Below are 25,823 nucleotides of genomic sequence, written 5' to 3'. Positions count from 1 at the left end.
GTCAGGATCAAAATGTGAGACATTTGTACAGAGAGTGCGCACACAAAATGCACGTGACTTCACTCTTGGATCCAAAGGCAGAGGAATGACAACTAAATGCATCTATGCCATTTAAGTTTCCACATCTTTCTCCTGACGCACTACGCTCACAGTTGTTAAAATGGTGTCTCAAGTACAAGAAGCTAAATGTATGCTGTGGTTTCATGAGTCTAAATCTGCAATTAATTTCAGCAGCATTCCAAACAAAGCATTCAGAACCAGCCCATAATGTTGGCCCAACTTTTACAAACTCAGGTTCCGGGTCAAAGTTGAACTGAGACGGACAATTTCAAAATTCAAACAGACAAACTGGATAAAAGTAATGTTAAACACTAAAACAAATAAATATAAAGTGTTTAAGCAACAAAAACCTGAGTGCTATAGACAGTAATTGTAGCAGCAGAGTCTCTCTGCATGTTAAATATTTCCAGAAGTGACAATGATAACAAACACTCTATGTGTATGTAGAATGGAGACCTTGCACAATGTTACAAAGTAATGTCATGAAACATTAATGAAAGTTTATTTAGGAACCACTCTAACCTAAAATATGGACTAAACTGTTCATCAGTAAATTAACTACACACTAAGTTGCTTTGAGTGTGTGTTTGTTATGAATGACACTAGTGGTTTTGCCCCTTTCATTTCACAGAGCATCACAGGTTTTGGGGACACACAACTCCTTCAACTAAAATGAGAGTTAACACCAAAATTATACAAGCATTTTACATACCACTGCCTCTGTCCGCATCAGCAGCGGACTGACATCTGGAATATCCCCTCTCAGTCGAGCTGCAAACTCAAGTTCGGAGTCTCTGTTAAAACTTGGTGAACTCAAGTCACTGTGGCTTGATGAGGTTGAATGCGGGGACTCCGGGTGGCCGGCGGCAGCAGCTCTATCTTCCTCAGCTTCTGTCCCTGGGAACTGCAGCACTGATGGGGGGTGATACACGGAACGGAGGTCAAGTCCACTTGAGAGGATGGTAGGCTGTGAGGAGAGCACCTCTGTGGTGTATTCTTGGTGGGCTGCAGCACTTTGAAAACCTACAAGACAGTCAGAGGAATGATCACAAGGCTTTATTTACTCTGCCAGAAATTACTGTTCTTCACAAAACTAAAAAATGTTATCAAAACCCAAGAACTAAAATCAGAGTCTATTGGAGTCCAGTTACCACACAATTATAGACAACCTAACCTAACATTGCCTGTCTACTGTGATTCAGTGCATGTTTCAGTCCAATACTCGTCTGACTCGGCCAAATTTAAATATTTGTAATGGACCTTAGACTTGGTTCTCTGTTAAAGACTCCAATATTCCAGGACAGTTTTAAAAATCAAAGAAAATAAATAAGACAGCAAAACAAGGCAGTACAAAACTCACTGGGGGACAGGTCTGAAGACACCATCTCAGATACAAAGTCGCTGAGTGATGAATACGATGAGCTGGTGCTCTCAGCTCCTTCTGAGTCAGAGCCGCTCTCATCTGCCGACACAGGCAAATCACAATCATCAGACAATGTCACTTCAGGAAACTAAGAAACTTGTAAAACAAAGATTCAAAAGTACAGTACATTCCACTATTTTGAATGACTAGAACTTGGTCTAATGGCTAGTGTGAAAACATAGGAATCAAAAGATCCTAGGTTTGATCCAAACAGCTGTCACTAAGAAAATTAAAAAAAAATATATATATGCTACTATAGTGGCAACAAAATTACCTGAGGGCAGGAATATAGCCAACTCCTGAAACATCATGTATATCAAGTGTGCCTCAGACACTAGACAATGTTCAACACAGTTAATCATTATCACAAACCTTTAGAGGATAACAGGAATTTACTAATCCTCTGTAACTCCATGATATCAACATCTTCAGCTGACAAAGCAATCAGAAAATGAAAAGTACAGGAAACTAAAATTTGGGCCAATTTTGCAGGATTATATAAATTTACACTGCCAAAGACTTGGCTATAAACAATAAATAAATATTTCATACCTTATTAGTAGAAAAATTCATACTATGGCAAGTTACATTAATTTGTAAAATTTCATCATCAAACTAATGTATACACTCTGCATACTTGTTACATTGTTTTTACCACCTTCCTGAAAACTTACCATTATAAAATGTACATGTTTTCCAGAGGTATAAGAAGATACTAGACTGAATGGCACTAGTATTGTATACTCAACCTGTAAGTTGCCAAAGGCAATGTTGATATTAAAAGGAACAAATTGGTTAGTCACTAACAGCATTCTGTTTATGTCATCAAAACATTTTTTATTACAGTGGATAATATTTAAGACTTTTCCTTCTGGAACTGCAGAGAAGGGATTAGCAATTAATTACTTTAACTCAGGGCCCATAAAAGTCTGCTTCAAAGTAATGATCAGTGAAGATTTTAGCGAGAAAAATGTATTCTCACTGCCTAAACACACAACATTAGGCATACCAAAAAGCACATGAAAGTAAACTAACTCCTAAAGATGTTAACCCATAAGCATGAGGTGCAGTCAGATGCGTACCACACCAAACTGTGGAGTTAACATGCACATGTACCTCCATCTTGCATACAGTCTTTCAACAACATTCAATCTCCATAGCCTTCAAGAAAAGTGACAGGGTTTTTGTTTAGTATGTGTGTCAACCAGATCTATACATTTTTTTTAAGAGTAACCATTTATGAAAAATCTGTTTATTTTAAACGGCATGGACTGTAATGTGAACGCACACAGGCATCTAAATTATCCTTCCTACAAATGCAGTAGGATTTCGTTTCTAGAAATATATAAGGAGAATAATTTAAAAATAAAAGAATTGTGACTATATGTGAAGTTGATGTAATTTTCCATGCCTAAATTTAAATCACCAGTGGAAACTCCTTCCTCAGTCGGTTTGGGTATTTTTTATTTAATTAGTGTTCTGTCTGACGACAGGTCCATATGAACAGGATCCTTCCATCCTTTTCTCGGACTGGGACCTGTTCATATACGTTCTTGGCAGATGATCCAGAAGTGGTTTGCCATTGCCTTCTTCTGTGTGTGAATGGAGTAATTGTTGGGATGCCACGGAGGAAAACTCCGTGTTGCCTAGACCACGGCCTTGCCCAACACAAGTTATAAATTCGGGCACCGCCGGGAATCGAACCCGAGACCCCAGGATTACAAGGCCAGCGTTCTAACCGCTAGACCACAAATATACACACACACACACACACAAAGGTTAGGAGGCACCAATTCTATAGAAAAAATCCTCCTTCAGCAGCTAAGAGTCATGTTAAGACGCACATTGAAACAAACTGTGCCCCATCTAACCTTTTAATCTGCAGTTTAGATATAAAATAAGGGTGTATATACACACATAGTAGGGGCCCCAAATCATCCGTAGTGTCAAAACCCCATTTTATTTCTTGAATACTACACTTATTTATTCTCTCAAACAGAAAGCAAAACCTGATAAAGATCTGAATAATTAGTAATCTTGAATAACGCCGCAGGCCAGCCTGCACTTACCCGTGGGCTGTTCCTGCTGATGCAACGATCGCAGCGCCCCATTCAGAGAGCTTGACTGATCCCATACAACGAAGTGGATTGGCTCCAATGTGTGTGCGTACCACTTGGACTTGTCCCCAATCAGAGTAGGGTCAAACACTCCCGTGTGCACTCGTAGGAAGGCCACGTTGCTTGGTGTCAGAGACCACTCAGCAAGGAATTCTACAGCCTGTGCACACACAAGGAACATTAATTACAAGGTGTAAATAATGCTGGCTTTTCGCTGGGGCTACTACTAGCGAAACCCTCCCTTTCAAGCAATTATATTATTCTTCTATTACTCGCTCATGATGTTTCACCTGCAGAGGGTTTTAAGTACGCAATAAGATGGAATAATTATCATGAATGGTGAGTGGGGAAGGACTTGAAAGGAGACAGTAGTTGCCTGTTGGATAGTCCTGATATTTGCTAGAGAAACTAATAAAAACCTTGTAAGATTTCACGTTCCTATGGCAGCAAGCATGAAGAAGATGGCTGTCTTCTGGGTTGTCACACTGCATAGTATGGTAGAAGTTTACCGACGTTTCGGAGCTACTTGCTGCATCCGAAATGTCGGTACAGTTCTACCACACTAGATGGTACGACAACCCAGAAGACAGTCATCTTTCCAGTAAAATTCTGACCCATGATAGCTGGAAACACAGCTGAGACTTAACCCCTCAGGCCACAATTCCATACACCCACAAAGACAAAGCCAGCATTCCCGTAAAGCAGCGATTCACGCAGTCATATTCCTTTCGCTCCTAGGTGAAGCATAGGGCCTCCATATGAAGTTAAGATGGCTCAAAAATTCTTAATATTTCCTTCATATATTAACAAAGTGCTAAAGTATCAACTGTTTCTATTAAAAAAAATTAAAGAGTTTTAATCTTGGTTTCTCTCCGACATATCGTTCAAGGTCAGCATACATCAATATGGCTGATGTCTCAAGCCAAGTAAATGTTACTGACACAGATCTTTCGAGAATTTTATATTAAATGTCAATAACAAATGAACTGAGCTATTGACTGGACTGTTAAACTACCAACACGCAAATAAAAAACAGAAGAAAGGAAACATTGTATATCTCATGAACGGAAAGATTTATATTTATTTTAATACTTGTTTCCAATTAGCGTTATTGAAATTTTAGATGCTGAATAACTATACACAGTTGACTGACAATGATTAGGAAACTGACCGGCCTAAGGGGTAACGAGCAGACCCCAAAAACATACTCACACCAATACACATGTTTTGTACATGAACAATTTTGATAAATGTGACTATAAAGTACGGAATACCTGTTCTTTAACTTCACATCTTAGCTATTCACAGATTCTAACAATAATGAAAAAAAAAAATTGTGATTACTCAATTCTTGAACTATGTTCATCATCTGTTCTTAAAAAGAACACTACATTTTGGAAGCTGGATCTGCATCCTTCCTCAGGTTAAAAATTGGGGATAGGGACACCTATTCAGTTGGGTCTGAGAAAGAGCACTGCTGCAAAGAGGTTGCATTCAAATTATAGGAGCAGCATGGTGTGCAGACAGCCATTACCTTACCTGAGTTCGAGCAAATCTGTTAAGGAAGTGAGAAGTGCGAGGGCGAGATCGCAGGAAGCTGTTGATCTGAAACGCAACCACAGGGCGAGGGTAGAGGCGAAGCGTGCGTGTGTGTTCTGTGAAGTTTGCCAACAGATTCTGTGAGTTGAAAAAGCGAACCTGAAGTCAAAACAAAAAAAACAAAAAAAATGTCACAATTACCTTGTTACAACATTGGGTGCATCTGTAAGGATATTCAACAATGAAGTTAAAGTTACAATTAGTATCTGAACAACTTTGGGATTATTTTTAGGGGTACTCTATCACTTATGAATCCCTGAACTTCTTGGGGGCACTTCTGTTTGATTATTTTACTTTACTCACATAAATATAGCATGTGAAAGACGATAACCTTAGCAGTCAAACTTCTCTACTTTCACCGCCAATCTGAAGATGTACTGTATTGTTGGATAATAGAGCATTTTCCTTTTGGGTTGTACACTTGGAAGTAAAGTTCCTTGCATTCTTAGCCTCAGCATCCATTTGTTTTTGTTTTATTTATTTATTTATTATTCATTTAATGTCAGCAGCTCAGACTATACAGCATGATATAATAGGATTATTCATAAATAATTGATTTAAAAAGATATGAAGATATGGATGGAAGCAGTTGTGCCCTAACTTTAGGTATTATCCTGGAATTAGCCTGGGAAGGCTATGTTATGACAGCCTAATATTTTTAGAACACATATAATATTCAAAATAAACTTCACTCAAAGCAAGAATTATACTGAAGGGACACAAACCCAAATGAAATTTGCCTGAAAAGTCCTGTTATCACACATCATCAGAATCTGTCCTGTGGTTTGAGCAGGAGAACGCAATGTCAACAGCAGACACAAAACTCTGTCTGTCCTTCCCGCTAGCAGTGGCACTGCACTCACCATTGCGACTCTGGTGGCAACATCTACAGAGTCCACGTCATTGCCATAGATGAAAGGGTTGAAGCCCATTGCAGCGGCACCTGTGGGATGCGGGTGTAGTGCTACGGACTGCTCCAGCTGTAACAGAAAACCTAACCTGACTTCTCGGTCTACATTTATAGAAGACAAGGAGATGGTCCGTGGCGTGACGGCATCAAAAGAGGCAAATCAGGATACACGCATACAGCTGCCTTCAATTAATCACTCTGAAAACAATGAGGTTACACTATTAAGCTTACCATTTCACTAGTTTCTCAGAAGAAGCATGACAGACAATTATATCAATCACACATGATTTGACACGCAGTCACAGCGTGTGGTTGCAGAAAACTGTTTGAAAGCAGCAACATGGAATGATGAGAAGAATAAGGAAAGATAATACAAAAATTAAAATAAAGAAATTAAGTTTTGCATTAAAATTCCTTAGGTTTGTTTATGTAATAATGCTGCTTCAATGGTGTCAGTTACGTAGCATCAAACAGTAGTACAGTATTCAGAACTAAAACTTGCAATTTGTTTTAAAATATTGTCCAGAGAAAAAAATTAACAGCCTCAGGATCCCTGGCATACATGAAAAGGGGACCTCTTACATACATTCAGCAAACTTGCTATCAACAAAAGCTTTGACTGGATTTTGAGGATGTCATGGCAATGAGTATGTCATCCCTTATCAGCAGTGGCAAATGCTGTGATCTGGCTACTGGTGTGCTGCCAGGTTATTGGAACTTGAGGAGCACAAAAGAAATGCTTTCATTTCTTTGTTCGGCCTCAGCTGTATAAATTATGTAGCTCACCTAACACAGCATTTGATAACCTTCATATGTGCCAAGGGAGCAGAAGTTTCACTGCTTGAATACAGGTTCCAGGTTGCAGTGAGAAAGAGTATCACTTCTTTAACCTTGCCAGATGGTGTGGTCGTAATTACATTATACCTCAACCAAGCTGGATGGTGTGTTGCATACAGCACGAGTATCTTTCCTTTATGTGATATTACTGTGATGACAGTACACTAGTCTGGTTGCTTTCAAACATAAATTTTTTGTACTTTGATGTCAGTGCACAATGAGTCTGTCTGAAGCTGACGCAATACAATGAGGAAAATAAATGACAAAAAAGGCGCTGACTGGACACAAGAAATGTCAATTTTTCTAATCGAACACTTTTCCATTGATTTCTGATATTTTCTTTCACATATTGCAAACAAAAGGTCTGAACACAGATTTCGTGCCACTGAAAGAAAATAATTTCAAAGTTACGTACAAAATTAACGTGGCACAGAGTTTCCACTTCCGCTGGAGTCACAAAATATCTGAAGCAACCCAAGGAAACAAAGAGGGGCGAAATCCAACATAGTAAATTATGTAGATAAAAAGTACATAATTTTCTACAAATTAGTGACAACCTAATCAATTATGTCAGCTTGTTTCTCAAGAAATGAAAATATGAATTTCTCATCTTTTCACACTGCAAGAAATTTGACTTACACAAGTTCAAGACTACCCATCCTGAACAGCTTACATGAACACTAGCCAAAGTTTATGATGGTTTCTTCGACTGTGCATTGCTAAAAACCAGAACTGTCCTTCATGGCTCAGAAGACTTCAAAGGAAGATCTTGTTATGATATGCTATAATGGTTTCATAGCAACAGCACAGCAATCACTTTTTAACAAACTCATAACTAACTACTTTAATATCCATGATCGAGGTAGAATGGCTTCAGCTGAACAAGGCTCCTCGGCCTTCAAAAAAGAACCCTTTGCTCTACTCAGGATGGGAAAGACTATGTCATCTCTCTGTTGTCAACAGAGAGAGCCTTAGTTGCAGACTTCAAAAAGCCTTATTTCTGTAACCATGTCACTGAAAAGATCGTGGCAATGGATGGGAGTTCCATTTCAAGTAATCAAAAAATGTCAGACAAGATTTTCAAAATGCGTTTTCCTGTGGATCATTACTGACATATGGTTGTAGTGTTTGTACTTATTGAAAGAATAATACAATTACTAAATAACATAATCGGGACACCACCACCACCATCATTATTAAATACTTGAACATTGGAGGATTTAACAATATTGCATTTCCACATAACCTGACTTCTAGATCAAGGGTTATTACTTCCCTCCCCTTGTATTCCTGGCCTTCATTATTTTTAATTCATTGCTATTTCTATTTTACTTACATTTTATTAAATTTTCCTTATTCTGGTTTTCCGATCTTTACTTCAAATGTTGTATCTCACTTATTACTTCTTCGATAGAGCTCTGCAGACGGCCCTTCGCTTATCATTAGTTCTCCTGCCCTGCCTACCCTCACTCCAATTCTTCCCTCTCCCAATGGTTCAGCCATGGCTTTGCCTTGTCCAGTATCTGTCACAACCTTTCCATGATTCATAACCGTGATTATGGAGGCAGTAAACTTCCAAAACATCACTCAATATCTATCAGGCTACATGGAGCAACATCACAAAGGACAGTCATCTTCAGCAAGCTTTGAAATTAGCAATGCTGAATGCCAGAGTTAAGATTCCTGACAAGTAACTCTGAAGTGCGTAAACTGCAGGAAAGAACCGTACCTGCTGTGAAGCCACGGACTCACGCCGGCTGGTCACAGCAGACGGCGAATGGTATACTGTGCCACGATATTGCATGGATACCGGTGACATGAGACTGTCTCGTCGTACCACCCCCGTTATTGTCTCCACCTGCATGGGCTGGGGGGCTGAACCTGACACTGGTACCGACATGCTGCTCAGAGCCTGTCAGGGGAGACATCACAGTGTACCACCTCTGAACAGTTGGCAATGAGTAGTAACATGCCATCATGATGCACTATGCTACTGATGCGAGTGAGCATTATTTCACATACTACTTTAAGTTATCAATATTCTATAAGAACAGGAATGGGATGTGCCATCACTTGCATCTCACATCATTCCTACTGAATCATGCTCTAGCACTAACAAACTAGAGCCATCTACAGGTAGATATAATGCAAGGAACAAATTATCTATATGGGGTCCCACCACAGAACTTATATCAAAATCTGACATCATATAATAAATATTAGGCCGCATTAACAAAGTCAGAAAGACACTGACACGCAAATATTTCAAATAAATATTCAATGTGCACACGTTCTCAAATGAACGGTGATTCTCAAACTCATGTCATTTTAAATGTCATAACTGTGAGAGGTAACAGCAGAAAAGCTTTATGTGATGCAATTCAACAAACTATGTTCCTTTCAACGCTTTACCATGTGCGTTCTATGTTCTCTCTCATGCAAGTTTCATCTAAGAAGCTGCGAGTCTGGATATAACTTTGGGCTTAACTCTCCAAGTTTCACTACTGCATAATAAAGGCTTTATACAATCTCATTCTTGTATTTTTCAGAAATATTACTCATTTATGAACACTGTTTGATAGACTTTCAAATTTTCCCTTTTCCCTTCCTACAACAATTAACAACCTAACCTAAATGAAGACATTACTATGATTATTTTATTTGATCTAAAACTTCTTGACGATGGTGAAGAGTCAATTGAATAACAATTTTCTTGGATATTATCCATCGTCTAGTAAATATAAAACGTAAAACGACGTTTCGGAGATGGGACTCTATCTCCGTCTTCAGGTTCCGGACCGGAGATAGGGATTAGCTCTATCTAGTGGGCCCAACTGTGTAGGAACCTGAAGACGGAGATAGAGTCCCATCTCCGAAACGTCATTTTACGTTTTATATTTACTAGACGATGGATAATATCCAAGAAAATTTTTATTCAATTGATTATTTTATTGCTGAACAACATTTTTAACTTCTTACCAGATCTTTGGCGTGTGAATGGCATGGCTCATGTGTTATCTGTTGAATGATTACTAAAACCATGTAATAAAGCTAGGACATGATGTCACGAAGTAGGCACATAACCTTGTCGGATAACTGAACATGTTCATGTTCAGAACAAGTGTGGGAAGCAGCACTTCATCTGGAGTACATACTTTCGCCACATCATATATTCTTTCTGCACGGCTATAATGTACATTTACTACAGATACAAATCTTCTGTTGTAGACAGAAACACTGTTCCAAACTTCATCCTTTGACAAGAATTCCATAATTAATTTTACTTGTATTATGATAAGTGTTCACTACAAAACAAAATTTTCAAATAAATATGTAGATATTAATAAGCTCTATGTTTTATGTCATGTCTGTATGTAGATCAGCTCTGAAGAATATTAACAAGCTTCATATAAAGTATAGGTTATGTGATATCAAAATTAAATTCCTTGCATGGCATTTAGTGTACACCACCAATATTAAACTTTGTTGAAATCTACCAATTAGTTTTGGAGATGAAACATGTATAAATGTGATCTCCCTATTACGTATTCACTTTCTGCACTCTGAGCCAAGAACACATGCAAAAGAACTACTGCTTTGCCCATTACTGATCCAGTATTACAAACAGAAAACACAATATTTCCCATCATGCACTCTGCCACCAGAAACTGATGCAGAAGCTGCTGTGATTATGCAGCATTGAACAATAAAGGTATGACGATTATCAACAATAAATTTGGAGCGAAACAATCCTATTTCCACACTAACACAAAACAAGTACAATTCCATTGTCTCAGTCTCCTGTCATCTCAGGCCCAAACATATGCTGTTGTCATGCTTCAAACAGCTACAAAGGCATGTAGGATAAGCAGAACGAAATACAGCATGTCATTAAATACAACTTTCAAATGGTAGAAAGTGATTCCAAAAGAAATTTGCTTGATTACATAGAATAGGTGCACGATACAATCTGAGGCCTGTACAAATGCGACCTACAAGACAAGAGAGAGAGGAGATTGGTCAAAGACTCCAAGATGACAGTTTCATTAAAAAATTGAAAGACGCTGGAGAATTAAAATATTAGTCACAAGGTTTCTGACCAAAAGTAATTGGAACATCTACAAACACACAATACTAGGATCATATCGGACTTCTTCCGTCATTCCACTTACAAAGAACAATAAGTTCATGTTGACACCACATCAGGTCCATTTAGATTTCATTCTGTGTGAAAGGTGTTCCTATTCCCGACAGATTGAAAAATTATATTTTGATTAAAATACCACATTGCACCAATCTGTTCTAAACAACAGATTGTAATGTACTGATTTAACGAGATATGATGTACGCGCCAACACAATGCCGGTGAACTGAGCATATCTACTCATTTCTGTAAGCAATAGACTTCTTGCAAGCTGACAGCTGCAGACAGAACACTTCTACAAAAGTTTCCATCACAAAATTGGATGTTTCAAGGCCACAGGATGTGCAAACTTCCTTTGCTATGAGCTCTGCGTTTCCAGCGCTGCAAGTTGTGATTTGTCTGCACTCCACTCATATATAAGGTGGGCGCATAGTCCTGCTACAACATTGTCATTCTACGAATTTAAATCTGTAATTCATTTTGCAAATGTTCATAATATTTGTTATATTAACCACCATGCATTCACAACACAAAAAGTAAACAGTATTTTACGACAAATTAAAATACTTATAGGGATGTGGTTTTTGAGAACCTGACTCTAAAAGTATATTTCACCGCCAGAATGTACGATGTAACCGTAAACTCACAGTATCATCATCAATAACTTCGTGGATTAGGCCTCCAGTATCCTCCTAAAACTGATCTTTCCACCTCTTCCTTGGCCATCCCACATTTCTTCTTCCCTTTGACCAGTGACAATTTAACTGAAATGGTGTGTGGTACGATTCCTTACGTAATAAGTGGTCATGCTAATTTATTCTATAAGTATCTAATATTTCCATGATATTTTGTACTCCAAGTTCAGAGCGTGTATGATCATCATGTTTTAAGTCTGTTAATGTACAGCCTACAAATGGTCTTAATAACTTCATTTCAGCAGCATCGATCCTTTTCCTTTGAGGGGCTGTCAGTGTCAAATTTTCTGCAATGTACAGCAAAATGGGGACAGCCAGTGTTTTAGAAAATTGTACAAGTGTTTCTTTCCTTACTCTTTTTAGTAGTTCTTTTTACTGTGCCCAGTAGCTGCAGGAATTTGGTCAACCTAATTTCTGGGTCTTTATTTGTAACATAAGAAATATCACATCCTAAGTAGTTAAAACAAATCAATTGTTCTCGTATTTGGTTACTGATTTCTGTTTTAGCTCTGAAATATTCTACTCCTTTGAATGCAAGGACTTAAGTTTTCTTTGTAGATAATCACAGATTATATACATTTGCAATATTATTTAAGCTGAAGACTCGTAGCAGTGTACAATAATTCAAGATGCTGAGAAAAATTATCCACCTATTAAAATAATAATCAAACGTTACAAGAAATGTATTATAAGTACGGTTATATTAATGCAGTGATAAAAATACCTCATGAATGATATCACGAATGAAAATGTTACATCATGATGAAGTGAAACGTCCCGCAAAACATACAACTCAACTGGAGTTGTCTGGACTCTGCTGCTGGTATTGCAACCATGAAACATCTAATTCTGTGGCGGCTACTGTGAGAGCCAACTGATAAACTGACAGCACAACACAAGTCAATAACCTCATAATTTCTTGCATTAACTCTCAGCAATTATGGCCCACCTGAACTAAGTAAACACACTACTATAAACTTAACGTAAGAAGTTAACTATTTCTAAGTGCAAGTCTCAACAGAAGGTAATTTTTCTGAAAGGTTAGAGAAAAAAGGATTGTTGACTGCTCTGTGAAGTCAAGATCAAGATCACTCCTGCTCAGTAAGGAAACAAGATGAGAGATGTGATCCTGACATGGTGCCAACATCAACACGCAAGATTTCTTGAAAATTGAAATATAAACGTGAATAAATGTAGTACGACATTACTGGAACAACAGTGAGAGCCTAGTGCATGTTTCCTGTTGTACGCTGCTTAGTAAGTCAGTCAGTCAGTGGGTCAGGCAGTGAGTCAGTCGTCCAGCCGATCCAGCTGCCGTCTGGTTGGCCTGCCCGCCAGCTGGTTTACACATGTATGGAATTTAATAACTAATTCAACTTCCCATTTCCTTGACAAACTAAAACATTAAATTCATGATCAGAAGCAGATACTGCTTGAGCGGACATGTAGCATACAATAGCGCAAACATGGTTTCAGCATGCTGAGGGTGTCATGCTCAGAGAAGTAATGAGAGAAATATTTACTGCTGTGCCAACCTGGTCCATGAGTTGCATAGCCTTAGTAGAGACAGAGAAGACAGAACGGTACAACAAAGTTACTATCAAGCACCACAGCAACGCTTCCTTATAAAAGAACAGACACTTAACAAGACATGTCATAGTTATCCCAAATATAAGACAGTGTTTCTTCTCTCAATCAGTCCGAAGATCATAAGTTATGAGTTAAGAAAAGGTCCCACTCGTACATTTGAGTGACAGACTACAGTAGTAAATTTTGGATGTTCATAATTAAAAAGTTATGAATATAATCAGAACACTTTTCTAGTAAATTCTGCCAACTAGTGGCTTGTCACAGAACTTTCTTCGTAGAAAAGAGAATGTTGCTCCTCTGTGGTGTAAACAGAAATGCTTGGTAAGATTGAAGTTTACACAGCAGTGAGTCTGAAGACGGCCGTCTTCTGGGTCGTTGCGCCATGTAATCTGGTAGAAGTTTAACGACGTTTCAGAGGTATTTGCTGCCTCCATCATCAGGGCGATGAGCCTGATCGCCCTGATTATGGAGGCAGAGGCAGCAAGGTCCTCTGAAACGTCGGTAAACTTCTACCAGATTACATGGCGCAACGACCCAGAAGACAGCAATCTTCAGAAATGCATAAATTAAAAGTGTGCAAAGCATAAGATGCTCTGCATTCTACTATTTTAAAACGAAGATTATTTATTAAATAGTGTGGATGAAAGAAATAAACAACTCTTGTAACATCTTACCTAGGAATGCATAAAGAATAGTCTATGTAATACTGAGACAGAAAAACAATGATTTCTCAAATGACTAAAGCCTGATCTTTGTATATCAGGCAATGCAGGCCATAAAATTTATGTTTAGGAGAATAAATTCAGATTTCTGAACGGCAACAGAGTAGCATGAAGCATGATAAAGGTGCATTAATCAACAATAGCAAAGCCAATACTGAGGCAAATGGACAAGTCAGAAATGTCTGCAAAAAAGAGTCACTGGTTATGGGCTGAATGACCAAGACAGCGGGCAGCTAGCGGGTACGAGGATGGAACCACATACCACTCACCTACAAGCAACTGTATCTTATTTTAATTGTTTACAGATTATTTAACTGCACTTTTTAAGTAGTTCAGACTATACAGCATCAAAGAGGATTATTATTATTAAGTGTTCTGTCTTACGACAGGTCCATTGCTCTGCCCAAAAAGAGCTCTCCAGTTGTCCCTATTCTCGGCTTCTCGTTTTAATTCCTGGAACGTCATCTTCTTTCCTTGTTTAACATTCTACCACTGAACCACCGATGCTTCCAAAGAGGATAACAATGAATAATGAACTGGAATGGATGTTGAAGGTTCGTGGCCTAATTTAAGGTACTATCCCGGCATTTGCCTGGAGGGACTGAGAAAAACCACAAAAAAACCCAGTCAGGATAGCAAATCTTTGGCCTCAGATTTGAACCCAGAACCTCCCGAATATAAATCAGGAGTGTTAACCACTCAAAGGAAGCTATTTAGACACAGGGACACAACTTTATCTCTACTGTCAACTATCGATTTTAGGGCATTGTTTAGATTTTACAATGCTGTCGTAGATTCTGGTGAATATGACACATGGAAATTAATTTTCTAATTCCTGCCTATTTTGTGGAGTCACATGAAGTTCTGCATCTGTCACATGTAACAAGAGAACCAGTTGTTCCTAATACAGAATCGTGTGACACTACAGTAAGACACCGGTACACTCAGGCTGAACCACCAAGTCAGAGCCCGCGTGCCCACCTACGCAAATATCCATCTACTTACAAAGGATGGATAGCAATACATTAAATGCCTAGACTGAGCAGTCAAAAGTGCTACAAAATAATCCCATGCCACTGAGTTCCACCGCAATGAAGGGTTCAAGTGCAAAGCACTTGTCATGTGAGAAAGAGAAAGCTGGTCATTGTGATAGCAGCGTTTCACAAGGGAGGGACAATGCAAGATTTGAATGTGACCTCCTGAACATGATGCAGGGTTGCTAACCACTACATCATGGCTTGGTATTTAGGGAAAACAAGTTGCCAAAATGACGGATCATTCATCCTGTTAGGAAATACAGAAACTGCTTCCTCATGTGACTTTATAACAAATATGGAACAAGTTGCAACTTCAGCATCAAACTCTCGTGTCCTTTGCCAATCTTACAATCACAATGCAAACAGAAGTTCATGCAGACTGCAGCATGGAAGAGCTTAACAAACTTCTCTCTGTAACCAACTCGCAAATCCACCTTACTCATTTAACCGGCAATGCAGGTTTCATCTGACAGATGGTATTCTGGACAACAGCAGAGACGTCACACTTAAAATGCCTAAATATCAAATTTCAAACAGAATTAAACACAATAAAAATTCTGACCATACTTCCCTTCACGTACTTCAGTTTCAACTGAAACATTACACAAATAATAAATTAAAACAAGATTGGTAAAGTACTCTTTGGAGCACACTGAATTCCAAAGACATTCTTCGCAGTACATCACAAGCACTGACGCCATTAGGGAGACCAAGCGAGTCACAAATGCAACAATGTTATCGTAAGGTTACTGCTGCAATAATTATCCAGCAATGACCTTAGACATTGCAACAGTGTACTCCAGAAATGACATTGGTTCACGCTGTTGCAAGAATGTGTCCTAACAAAGACCTCAGTTCACATTTTTGCAACAAAGAGGGTAAAAGAACATGGATTCCCAGGCCCAGTAGCCAAGACAAGGGGAAGAGGCCCACCTGACAAAGTTTGTGGAGCAATATGTGACACAGGCTCAAACCTAGGTCAGAATGCATTCAGAGGAAATGCCTCGATGATAAAGTTGGAGCGGTGGAGGGCTATTGGGGAGAAGACCTGAGGTTTCTATATGGCTTGCAGACCCCTTAGTTGGCCAAGCCTATGCATGGCAGTACTGTGGGTGGCTGGAAAAGGGTGTTCTGAACTCCGAAGGCTGTAGCACAGCACAGTTCTTAATGAACTAACGGCGTTCTCAACTAGTCGAGAAATTGTCAGTCTTTTACGGAACTCAGAGGTTCGTTAACATGTTCACGAGAACCCATCATTTTTTACTTTCACAGAGAAATAACAACTATCTCATGACCCTACTCAGACAGACTGTAATCCCACATTTTATCATATTATTTTATAAAAATAATTAATATCTTAATTGCGTCATGTTTGTGTTTTATTGATACAATATTTTATTTTCCGTCTATACACAAACTTAAAATAATGTTGTTAAAATTACTTAAAATTATAACATTCTCAGTAGATACTGCATCTTGTTACATTATTTTTTTTTGTTATCGACGACATGTTTCAATGTGTATTACAAACAAAAATTTAAAATTAAACAAATCAAATTAATCAATATACGCAACGCAAGATGTACAACAGTTTTTAAAATATATTAAAATTGATCGACCTGATGATGATGTAATACACATTGAAACATGTCGTCGATAACAAAAAATGTAACAAGATGCAGTATCTACTGAGAATGTTATAATTTTAAGTAATTTTAACAACATTATTTTAAGTTTGTGTATAGACGGAAAATAAAATATTGTAAAAATAATTACTTTACATTTGTAAAATTTTGGAAAAAACAAAACCTATAGCAAAGTCAATATAGGTTAACATTTGTCTGACACATTTCCTATTCAATGTGGTCTAAAACAGAGAGATGTATTATCACCATTCCTTTTCAACTTTGCTTTAGAATATGCAATTGGAAAGGCCAAATAAAACCAAGTGGGGGTGAAACTGAATGTGTCCCATCAGCTTCTGGTGTATGCTGATGAAGTAAATCTACTGGGGGATAACATTAAAACCATAGAGAAAAAACAAAGATGCTCTAACTGACGCTAGTAAGGAGGTTGGTCTAGAAGTAAACTCAGAGAAAACTAATGTCTCAACACCAGAATGCGGGGAAAAATCGTAACATAAAGATAGCTAAAGGATCATTTGAAAATGTCACGAAGTTCAGATATGTGGGAGTGACAGTAACAAATGAAAATTTGATTCATGAGGAAATTACAAGCAGAATGAATTTGGGTAATACTTGCTAGCATTCAGTTCAGAACCTTTTGTCTTCCCATCTGCTGTCTAAAAATGTAAAGATTAAAATGTACAAAACTTAATTTGTTGTAGTTTTGTATGGATATGAAACTTGGTCTCTGACACTAAGGGAGGAACGTAGACTGAGGGCGTTTGAGGAGAATATCTGGACCTAAGAGGGATTAATTACTAGCAGAATGGATAAAGTTGCATATTGAGGACTTTCATAAGTTGTGCTCATCACAAATATAATGAGACTGACCAAGTCAAGGTGTATGAGGTGGGCAGAGCATTTAGCATGCATGGGAGAGAAGATAAATGCATATAGAATTTTGGTGGGCAACTTCTTGAATGGCTGAGTGACTGTTGGCCTCTCAGGAAGGGCTCAGCTCCATGGAGTAAGTAGTAAGTTACTTCACATTAATTCATGTCAAGGCAAATAACTCAGAAACTGGAGCTAATATGTGAAAGAAATACTGCCTCCAAATATTATATAATAAAGCAATGCTTTGGAACAGACGCGTCAGGAGTGACAATTTATATGGAGTGTTCGGGCCAGGAGAGGATTAACAAAAGTGGCATTATTGTCAAACCATGTTCAAAGTTTGTGTGGCAGCCATGCCACTGTGAGATTTTCTGAAACACATTACGAAGATCCCCATAAAACTTTCATAACTATGATTTCATACCAGCACAAAGAGCAATATATAGTTAAGTATTACATGGACACACAAGTTTCCATGCTGCAGCCCATACTGAAATAGTTCGAAATTTATTTCACAATTCATATTATAATTACAGAAAATTAGGTACCACTTAATCAGTTCTTATTTGATAATTTTATCTCCTTTAACATGGACTGTATTTTATAACTCGCTGTTTAGATGCTTATTATATACAGTTTGTGAACAAAAAGTAATAGGGTGGAGTATCCAAGAAAGAGGAATATCTGATGGAAAGAAATCTCTCGTGACACTGGGGCACAGATGGCAGGATAACGCCAAAGTGAACATTGGGGGAAGTAATTTGTGATGATGCAAACTTTATTAAACAGGATAAAAATGGGATCAAAAGGAGGTATCTGCAGCGATGACAAGCTGAACAATTAGCGCCTCTTCAGGGAAGGCAAACTGTAACATGCTATTACCTGATGTAAATCAGCTGAGCCATAATGCTATGTGCAATGAGTAGAATGAGCTATATGTGAAATACATGGAAAAGAAGTGTAATTAAGACCAAAATTTAACATTTTCTTTCACCTGCTAGTAAAATGTGACAGATAAAGAGTTGGGCAGCTGCTAACGAAAAAAGACAAAGAAATGGAACATATTCTCTGAAACTGAATATAGCTATTTGTGGCAACTGCGGCCATTTTTATTAAAAATGAAACCTCACGTCAAAAAAAGCGCCTGACCGATTCTAAATTTCACCAAACATTATTTCTGGAATAAAGACTCTGATAAGTTCATAGGTAAATAGGTTATTTTTTATCATCACTTCGTGTCTACTTTCAATTACAACGTCCATGTTTTACGTCTGCAGTTCACTGCAGCTGATATTTAAGGTCTGTGCTATCTGAAGTCTACCAACATTTCAATGCCTAATGCAGGATCAAACTGGCTTGATATAAATCAGTTTTGTATTCTGGAAATATTTTACTTCTTTCAACAGACCTTGAAATGTATAATAAACAAACAAATTCATAACCTTTAAAATACTAAACATAATCCTATGGACATTCTGTGCATAATGAAGTTGAAGTTCTATATAAAAAGGAAAAAATTAATATTTTGTTATGTTTTCCATGATGGTTTTGAGTTTGTACTTTCATTGCTAGTTATGTCACAAGACATAAACATCAAATAATATTTGAACATAACAAATTCTTCTCCGGATACCAGCCATGTCAGGAGGTTGAAAGTTTAAAAAACCAACATTTCAAGAACCTTCTTCAGCCTTGTTGTCAGGGTACTCGCAATGACAGTCTTTTCATCTTTCAACCACCTGACATGGCTGGCAGTCAGAGAAGAACTTGTTATACTTAGGTTACATATTTGCACAAATTCACTAATTTTTCAATTTCTTCATAGCTGCTGAATGCAGTGAAATACTCAGAGAATACAAATGATGAGTTATTAATTTTCATCCCTAAATGACCAGAAAACTATCTCCACATCAAATAAGGAACATGGAAAATTGTCATTCTGCCATATAAAAATGAGATTTTGAACAGAAAATATGTAAAATCCAAGTACGAAGGAAACATATTTCAAATACTTAGAGAATAAAAAAATATTTTTAAGACACAAAACTGTCCCCAACTGGGAAGAACTGCGGGCTGGCTCCACAGAATAAGAATACAAACCATAAGAACAGGTTAGAGGGGTCATTCAAGGGCTTCCTTCAGATTAGATCTAACGTAAACAGAGATGGGTGAGGTAGGAACTCAAATGGGGCTCATAAAATGTTCAGTCCATGCCTGTACTCCTCGATATTCTCATTCAGTCTATCAAGTCACCATGAAGGACTCACCTGCTTCAGGTGGTTCTTGAGGATTGTGCCCTCAGGCTCTGGAAGGTTTGGGATATCGTCCGCAGGACCAGATGGTGGTGTGATCTTATTTGAATCCAGATCCACAAGCCAGATGTCATCAGGAAGCCTGACAATGACAGGCAAATGAAAATGTGCGACATAACAGGAAAAGACGTTCTAGCCCAAAATTATCATTTACTTAATTGATTGATTGTACGGCCATTTAAAATTGTAAGATATCATGCCATTAAATTTTTCAGCTCAAAGTGCACACTATATAACTTCAAATATTCAATGCAGCTGCTAATTAAAAGTGCCTCTTCTTCCTTAATTCCACACAAATTTGAAGTTCCAATCTTAAGACAGCCTTAGCTATGAAAGCTCTGCTGTGAAATGCACTGCAATACTGATCTTTCATAACCTCAAATTTGAAATCATATGTTTCTCAGACATTACATGTAAACATACCTAAAGTTCTTCTTGTACAGCAGGAAGCTTGCTGGTACGCCTATGACGAATGGTGTGGGTGCCAGCAACAGCTTTAACAAACAAAAAATGGTGTCCTTCTTTTAACTATTCACATATTTCTTTAGATTTCTATTTCATATGGGACATAAGCATCTTGTGACCTACAGTCCTGGAAACTCATCAATCAAGCTCAATGTACCATTTTTTGAAATCATAATGTTTCTTATGCAGCAGTGAATCATACATTGTATATCAACATAATTTCAGAGCATTTTCTTCGGGCATTTGCCAGTATCTGCATGGAGGGACTGAATAAAAAAATAAAAATCCTCAGTCAGTGTCAATCAAGATTTGAACTTGCAGTCTCTCAAATATAAGGCTGGAGTATTAGCCCCTTAGACAGTACCACCATTTTTTTGTAGTTTAAAATTCTGATTTACATTCTTCAATAACTTCTCTCTTATACCACATAGCTGGCAGGAAATCCCCATCTGAACTAACATCACAGCTGCTAAAACAATCTTAAGTGAAGCAACAGAGTGAGAATTTAAACAGTGCATGCGCCTGTCAAAAGTAATGGATGCTGGTCCTGGGGTTAAAAACTACCCTAACGCCGGCCCTTCTTTCCACTGAGTAAATAGTTAGTTCACAGTGCAGCGTCAAATATCACTCAAATACCTGTTCAGCGCAGCTCATGCAGGTTGGCAACAGTGGTATCACAGGAAACATATACTCAAGAGGGTAGATCATGGTGACAAATGCCATCACAGACATGGAAAGTGCATTGTAGTCACGAGACTGCAGCACGAGCTGCAAAAGAACGAAGTGGTGACATCAGAGAGTTCAGACTTAAGGGAATGTAAGGGCACCTAATAACGCAGCACATGCTTCAAGAGACAAGGGCTGAGAAGTTCATAACTTTCACAATGTAATGTTTGTTTACACTTGGCAGTGCATTTTTTTCCACATAAAGCAGCAGTCTTGTCCAAAATAATATGCAATAAATATGGTTTCATTACACGAACATCATAAAATTATATGCTTCAAGGTTACAGGAAAATCATACAGTGATGCATTTTAGTGGAACTGAACACTTTGTGGAAGTTCTCACTTCAATTCTCTGTAACATTTACAATACTATGAATGTAAGTGCTTCATACTCTATCACCTACACTCTGGATATAAAATGTAATTCCAGGTTCAAACTTTACTGTCTCAAAAACCACACCTCAATCAATCTTTTACTTTACTACAAGATTCATTCAGTCAGCTGGTCCATTGGCCAGTCTGCCAGACAGCCAACCAGTGAGCGACTGAGTGTTTTTTTTCCTTCCCCATTAAGTTTTGTCAATGATTGTGAATATTATGAATTATTGTACACAGAGCCTTTCAAGACAATCCTAGATGTTTTTCAGGAGGCTACGAGAAACAGCCTTATTTTTAGTTTATCCGAGGATCTTTTTCAGGTTGGCGAGAATTCCGCAGGTTTTCCAGTTGCCCCAAAAACTCTAGCTGTGCCAAGACATTGCTTTCTTGTTTACACTTGGCCAAAATTAATTCTGTAATAAACTTTTGTTTCTATTTTCTGTTTAGTTTTACAAAACTAACTCTGTGGTAAAGAAACTCCAAGATACAACATCATTAATACCAAAACCCATGACTGGACACAACCCTGAGCATTCCACCCCCCATACTTTGTCATGGCCTATTCCATCTTAATGACACCCTCACATCTCCTATGCCTTCCAAGTCGGTTCCCCACAACTAACTTAACAACTCCACAGTACACAGAATTCAATGAGAAACTGATAATTACCCACCTGGTCAATAAATTCCTTCTTACTATGGAACCATAAAGTTCATTAATATGATCACAAAATTCAAAGACTCAACCACATGCAGAGTCACTTCAATCCAGTTTGCATCTTTCCTCCACTCCTATTTAAAATCTCCATCTCATCAACACCTAGATTCCCCATTCAGCCCCACCAACGTACCTTGTTTTCCAGGAGGATCAGCATCATCACCTTGAGGCACATGTCCACTCCCAGCAGTTCCAGTGGCAGGTGGAGGGGGAAGTCCACCAGAGAGAATCGAGTGTGGTCTGGCAGTGCGAAGATGAGTGAGGGATGGAGAGTGGGAGATAATATTTCAATCTGCAACAATAAAGTGAGGGTTGCATGCATTCCTTTCAACAGTCTCACTGGAGAGCAGAACGCCGAGTGCAGACATACCTCAACTCTTGTTTTCCCTGGGACTGGTACAGGTGCACTGAGTAGCCTCAAAATCCAAGTCTCGATCTCTCGGACATCATGCAGAACAATGGCGGGTGTGCCTTCGTAAGCGCGTCCCGTCAGGACACTCCATACAGTGTCCCTGTGCAGAAAATATTCAGTGATAAACAGCCAACTTCTCAAAATTCACAAAAGAACCAATCACCACAAATCAGACCATTTACCTAGAGACTTGTCTGGAAGCACCCACACGTCGTGGTGATGTGTTCTCATTGCAGGCATCAATGAGTTTCTTCAAAATGAACAGGCACTCACGGAATATTGAGAAGAAGGGGTGGTGTGACAACAGACAGAGAGACGTCAGAGAGTGGTTCCGAACCCGCTGTAACAAGGAGCAGGCAAGTTACCACTACAACGGAGATTGCAATATGAGAAAATGATGATGTGTGTGTGAGTGCAAGAATTCCAGAGCAGGTGGTCATGGCAAAAGTGAACATGTTTCATGATTTGAACTACACATTGCACCTCCTTACATACATAAAAGATCCTAACAAATAATAAAAGAGCTACAAATTTAAACCACAAAAGATTTTATACAGCACTACAGAAGAAAGTGGAAAGAATGATCTCCAAGAAATTCAAAGAATATCAACCCAGGGAAAGATGCTGAGAATACGGTAATGGAAATTTACAATTCTGTAAAATTCTGAAAAATTCATCATAAACTCCTTGATTTCATTACACTAACACACCAAAATACTGTAGTACAGTCATTAGCATTCTTCCAGGAGATGCCAACCAGTGAGCACTTACACAGACTGCTTTTCATGACTTTATAAGTTCCTTCAGGTAATAAGGCGACTAAAAACAGGCTAAATTACATTAAATCAATCCCATACAACGTGAAGATGAAGGTAAGAATCTCGAAATACCTGTGTTTATGAACTAAGATGGAGCTTCAGGTTCTGGCCACTTTCACATGACAGTACTCAGAACAGCTCAAGAACTTTGTCCATCCATTATCACAGCCTGTCATTTCATAGAATGAACCTTCATGTTTCCATTTAGTAGTGGCAGTGGCTCCAGAAAATTAGAAACTTAAAAAAAGTGACAATTCTACAGAATACTAGGCAGTAACGAGCAGGTTGGAACAGCAGTAACTCCATACATTTACAGAAACCCAGTTAAAATTCTGGCCACGTTACCGGCTAATCCAACCAAACTTTATCGTTTTCCTCAGTCTCTCCAAGTGAATAGACAAATAGTACCTTGAAACGGGGAATGACCACATTCTTCCAGATTGTTCTATTCACAGTTCATAACCATTTTCCCACATCATTTTACATCATAAAATCTCTGCACTAGATATAGTAATGTAACAAAGCAAGTGCCCTTTAAATTTAAAAATTTGCTATCTTACAGAAATGGGACAAAGAACTATTGATATGATGTTTAAGAAACACAGGAATGAATGCAAATGCGATCTACAATAATTCCCAATGTCAGGTTGTGTGTAGACTTCAGGCAACATTGTCAGAATGCTGATAGTTGCCCCAAAGGCTGAGCAATTGTGAAATAGCGTCTAATGCTACCTGAATTTAAATCCGAAATAGGACGATCTACCAGACTACAAGCGCAACAAGCCAGAAGACGGAAATCATTGGAATCACTACCGTGAAAGCCTCAAATCCTACTAAAATTGAATGATTCAAGCCGCAATGATGCTCGCTATAACAACTCACCTGTCTTCTTCTACTTGCTCTTGGCGAGGGCGAGTGGGAACCTCCGCTCTCCGAGTCATTGCTCGGGACGGTCACTCCAAGGCGGGGGCCAGATACTGAAGACTGTTGGTGGAGACCATGCGATGTCTCAGAGTCACGCCGGCTTGGCGGACAGTCTCGATCTGAGTCACTGGGAGCCACGTTGCTGCTGCGGTAGTCGCTGATGGTAGGGTCATACCACAAGACACAACTATGAGACGGTCTTTCTGACCTACGATGCACACTAATGCAAGGCCAGTAATAACAGCAATCAGACAATGTCTCCAAGGTATCAGAAGTATGCAGCTTTCATGTCTATAAATGTCATAAATATTTTAAAGAAGATGGTTGTTTTCTGGGGTGTTCCACTGTGTCTGATAGAAGCCAGAGATGCTTGCCACCCCCATCTTTAGGGTAATCATCATCACCGTGATGACAAAACTTCGACAAACTTCTCCTTGACTAAACAGCGCAACAACCCTGAAGACAGCTATCTTTGTACTCACTCCCATCAGAACCCAAAATCTAATAATCAACATTTAATTTTATTACATTTTAAAAATCATCACACCTGCTTCAGATTTCAGAGACGGCAGGTTCAAATCTTGGCAAAGAGACAGAAATTCATAGTTCCCTGAGCACATACATCATCTAATTCTGTATGGCATATTTAATTGACAGAGGCATTGTTAAATAAATTTAAAAAACTTTAGTCCAGTTTCTAATGAACTCTTTTCTTGGATCTTCAGGTTCTGGCAGAGATTTGGCCTGAGACCCTGGGAATACTGATGTGCTGTGATCACATTATTTCAGTATTCGGTGTTCCAAATAAGATCTTGGTCATGATGATGTGTAAGAAAATGTAAAAAAAAGTTACCCAGAGAGATGAATGAAAGAGGAGCTTCATAATTCGTACTTATTTAGCAACATGGGCCAGGCAATGACTCTAGTCGGGGAGACGAGATGAAGTTGAAAATCTCAAGGAAAGGTGCAAGCATTGAGACCACGGCACAGACAGAAGGATGGTAGAGAAACAAATCTGAACTGGATTCAGCACCAAGGTCAAATTTTAAGCTTTTGTAATCAAGACTCCAGAAGAAAAGAATTTTTTAAACAAGCTGAATAATTACCAACTGCTCAAGCAAGACCAAGCACCATGCATTTCATCAGACAGTCAAGTATGTCAATGATTAGATGCTGTTTGGTTAAGTAGTTAGGTCTCTTATTTGTTAGGTGAGTTTGTAAGGTAGTCAGTTACTTACAACTAACCACTTGAACCTCAGAGAATATTTATGTTTCACACTTTCTAATAATCATAAGGCAAACAATTCTCCTCAGGGTTGGTGAGTCTCATTTAACAATCTTATTTCATTAAAATATTTATTAAAAACTTTTGCCGTCAATCACAAATATAATATTGTTAAAAGATTAAAACATCAAT

The 25,823-nt window shown here is 38.4% G+C and overlaps 1 protein-coding gene across 17 annotated transcripts in view; it reads right to left on the bottom strand.

Moving 5' to 3' along the window:
* The window catches only part of Rab3-GEF (Rab3 GDP-GTP exchange factor), a 92,338-nt gene that overhangs the window by 51,071 nt on the left and 15,444 nt on the right, over positions 1-25,823 (bottom strand). For 10 of the 17 annotated variants that reach the window (XM_087357615.1, XM_087357606.1, XM_087357621.1 and 7 more), the window contains 14 exons: positions 24,365-24,626; positions 22,847-23,004; positions 22,623-22,764; positions 22,386-22,544; positions 21,067-21,198; positions 20,389-20,459; positions 19,921-20,047; positions 13,309-13,341; positions 8,676-8,858; positions 6,063-6,179; positions 5,140-5,298; positions 3,553-3,760; positions 1,421-1,522; positions 773-1,083 (listed from right to left, as the gene is read on the bottom strand). In XM_087357615.1, coding sequence (XP_087213741.1) covers positions 773-1,083; positions 1,421-1,522; positions 3,553-3,760; positions 5,140-5,298; positions 6,063-6,179; positions 8,676-8,858; positions 13,309-13,341; positions 19,921-20,047; positions 20,389-20,459; positions 21,067-21,198; positions 22,386-22,544; positions 22,623-22,764; positions 22,847-23,004; positions 24,365-24,626 — 2,164 coding nt within the window. The remainder of the gene's footprint in view (positions 1-772; positions 1,084-1,420; positions 1,523-3,552; positions 3,761-5,139; positions 5,299-6,062; positions 6,180-8,675; positions 8,859-13,308; positions 13,342-19,920; positions 20,048-20,388; positions 20,460-21,066; positions 21,199-22,385; positions 22,545-22,622; positions 22,765-22,846; positions 23,005-24,364; positions 24,627-25,823) is intronic. The other 7 variants (XM_087357616.1, XM_087357623.1, XM_087357619.1 and 4 more) reach the window with 5 other exon arrangements.

This window comes from Zootermopsis nevadensis, unplaced genomic scaffold (genome assembly GCF_977971745.1).
Source record: "Zootermopsis nevadensis isolate Lab colony 2312 unplaced genomic scaffold, Znev_1.0 Znev_ptg000028l, whole genome shotgun sequence".
Taxonomy (NCBI): Eukaryota; Metazoa; Arthropoda; class Insecta; order Blattodea; family Termopsidae; genus Zootermopsis; species Zootermopsis nevadensis.
This window is presented reverse-complemented; position numbering and strand designations above follow the sequence as displayed.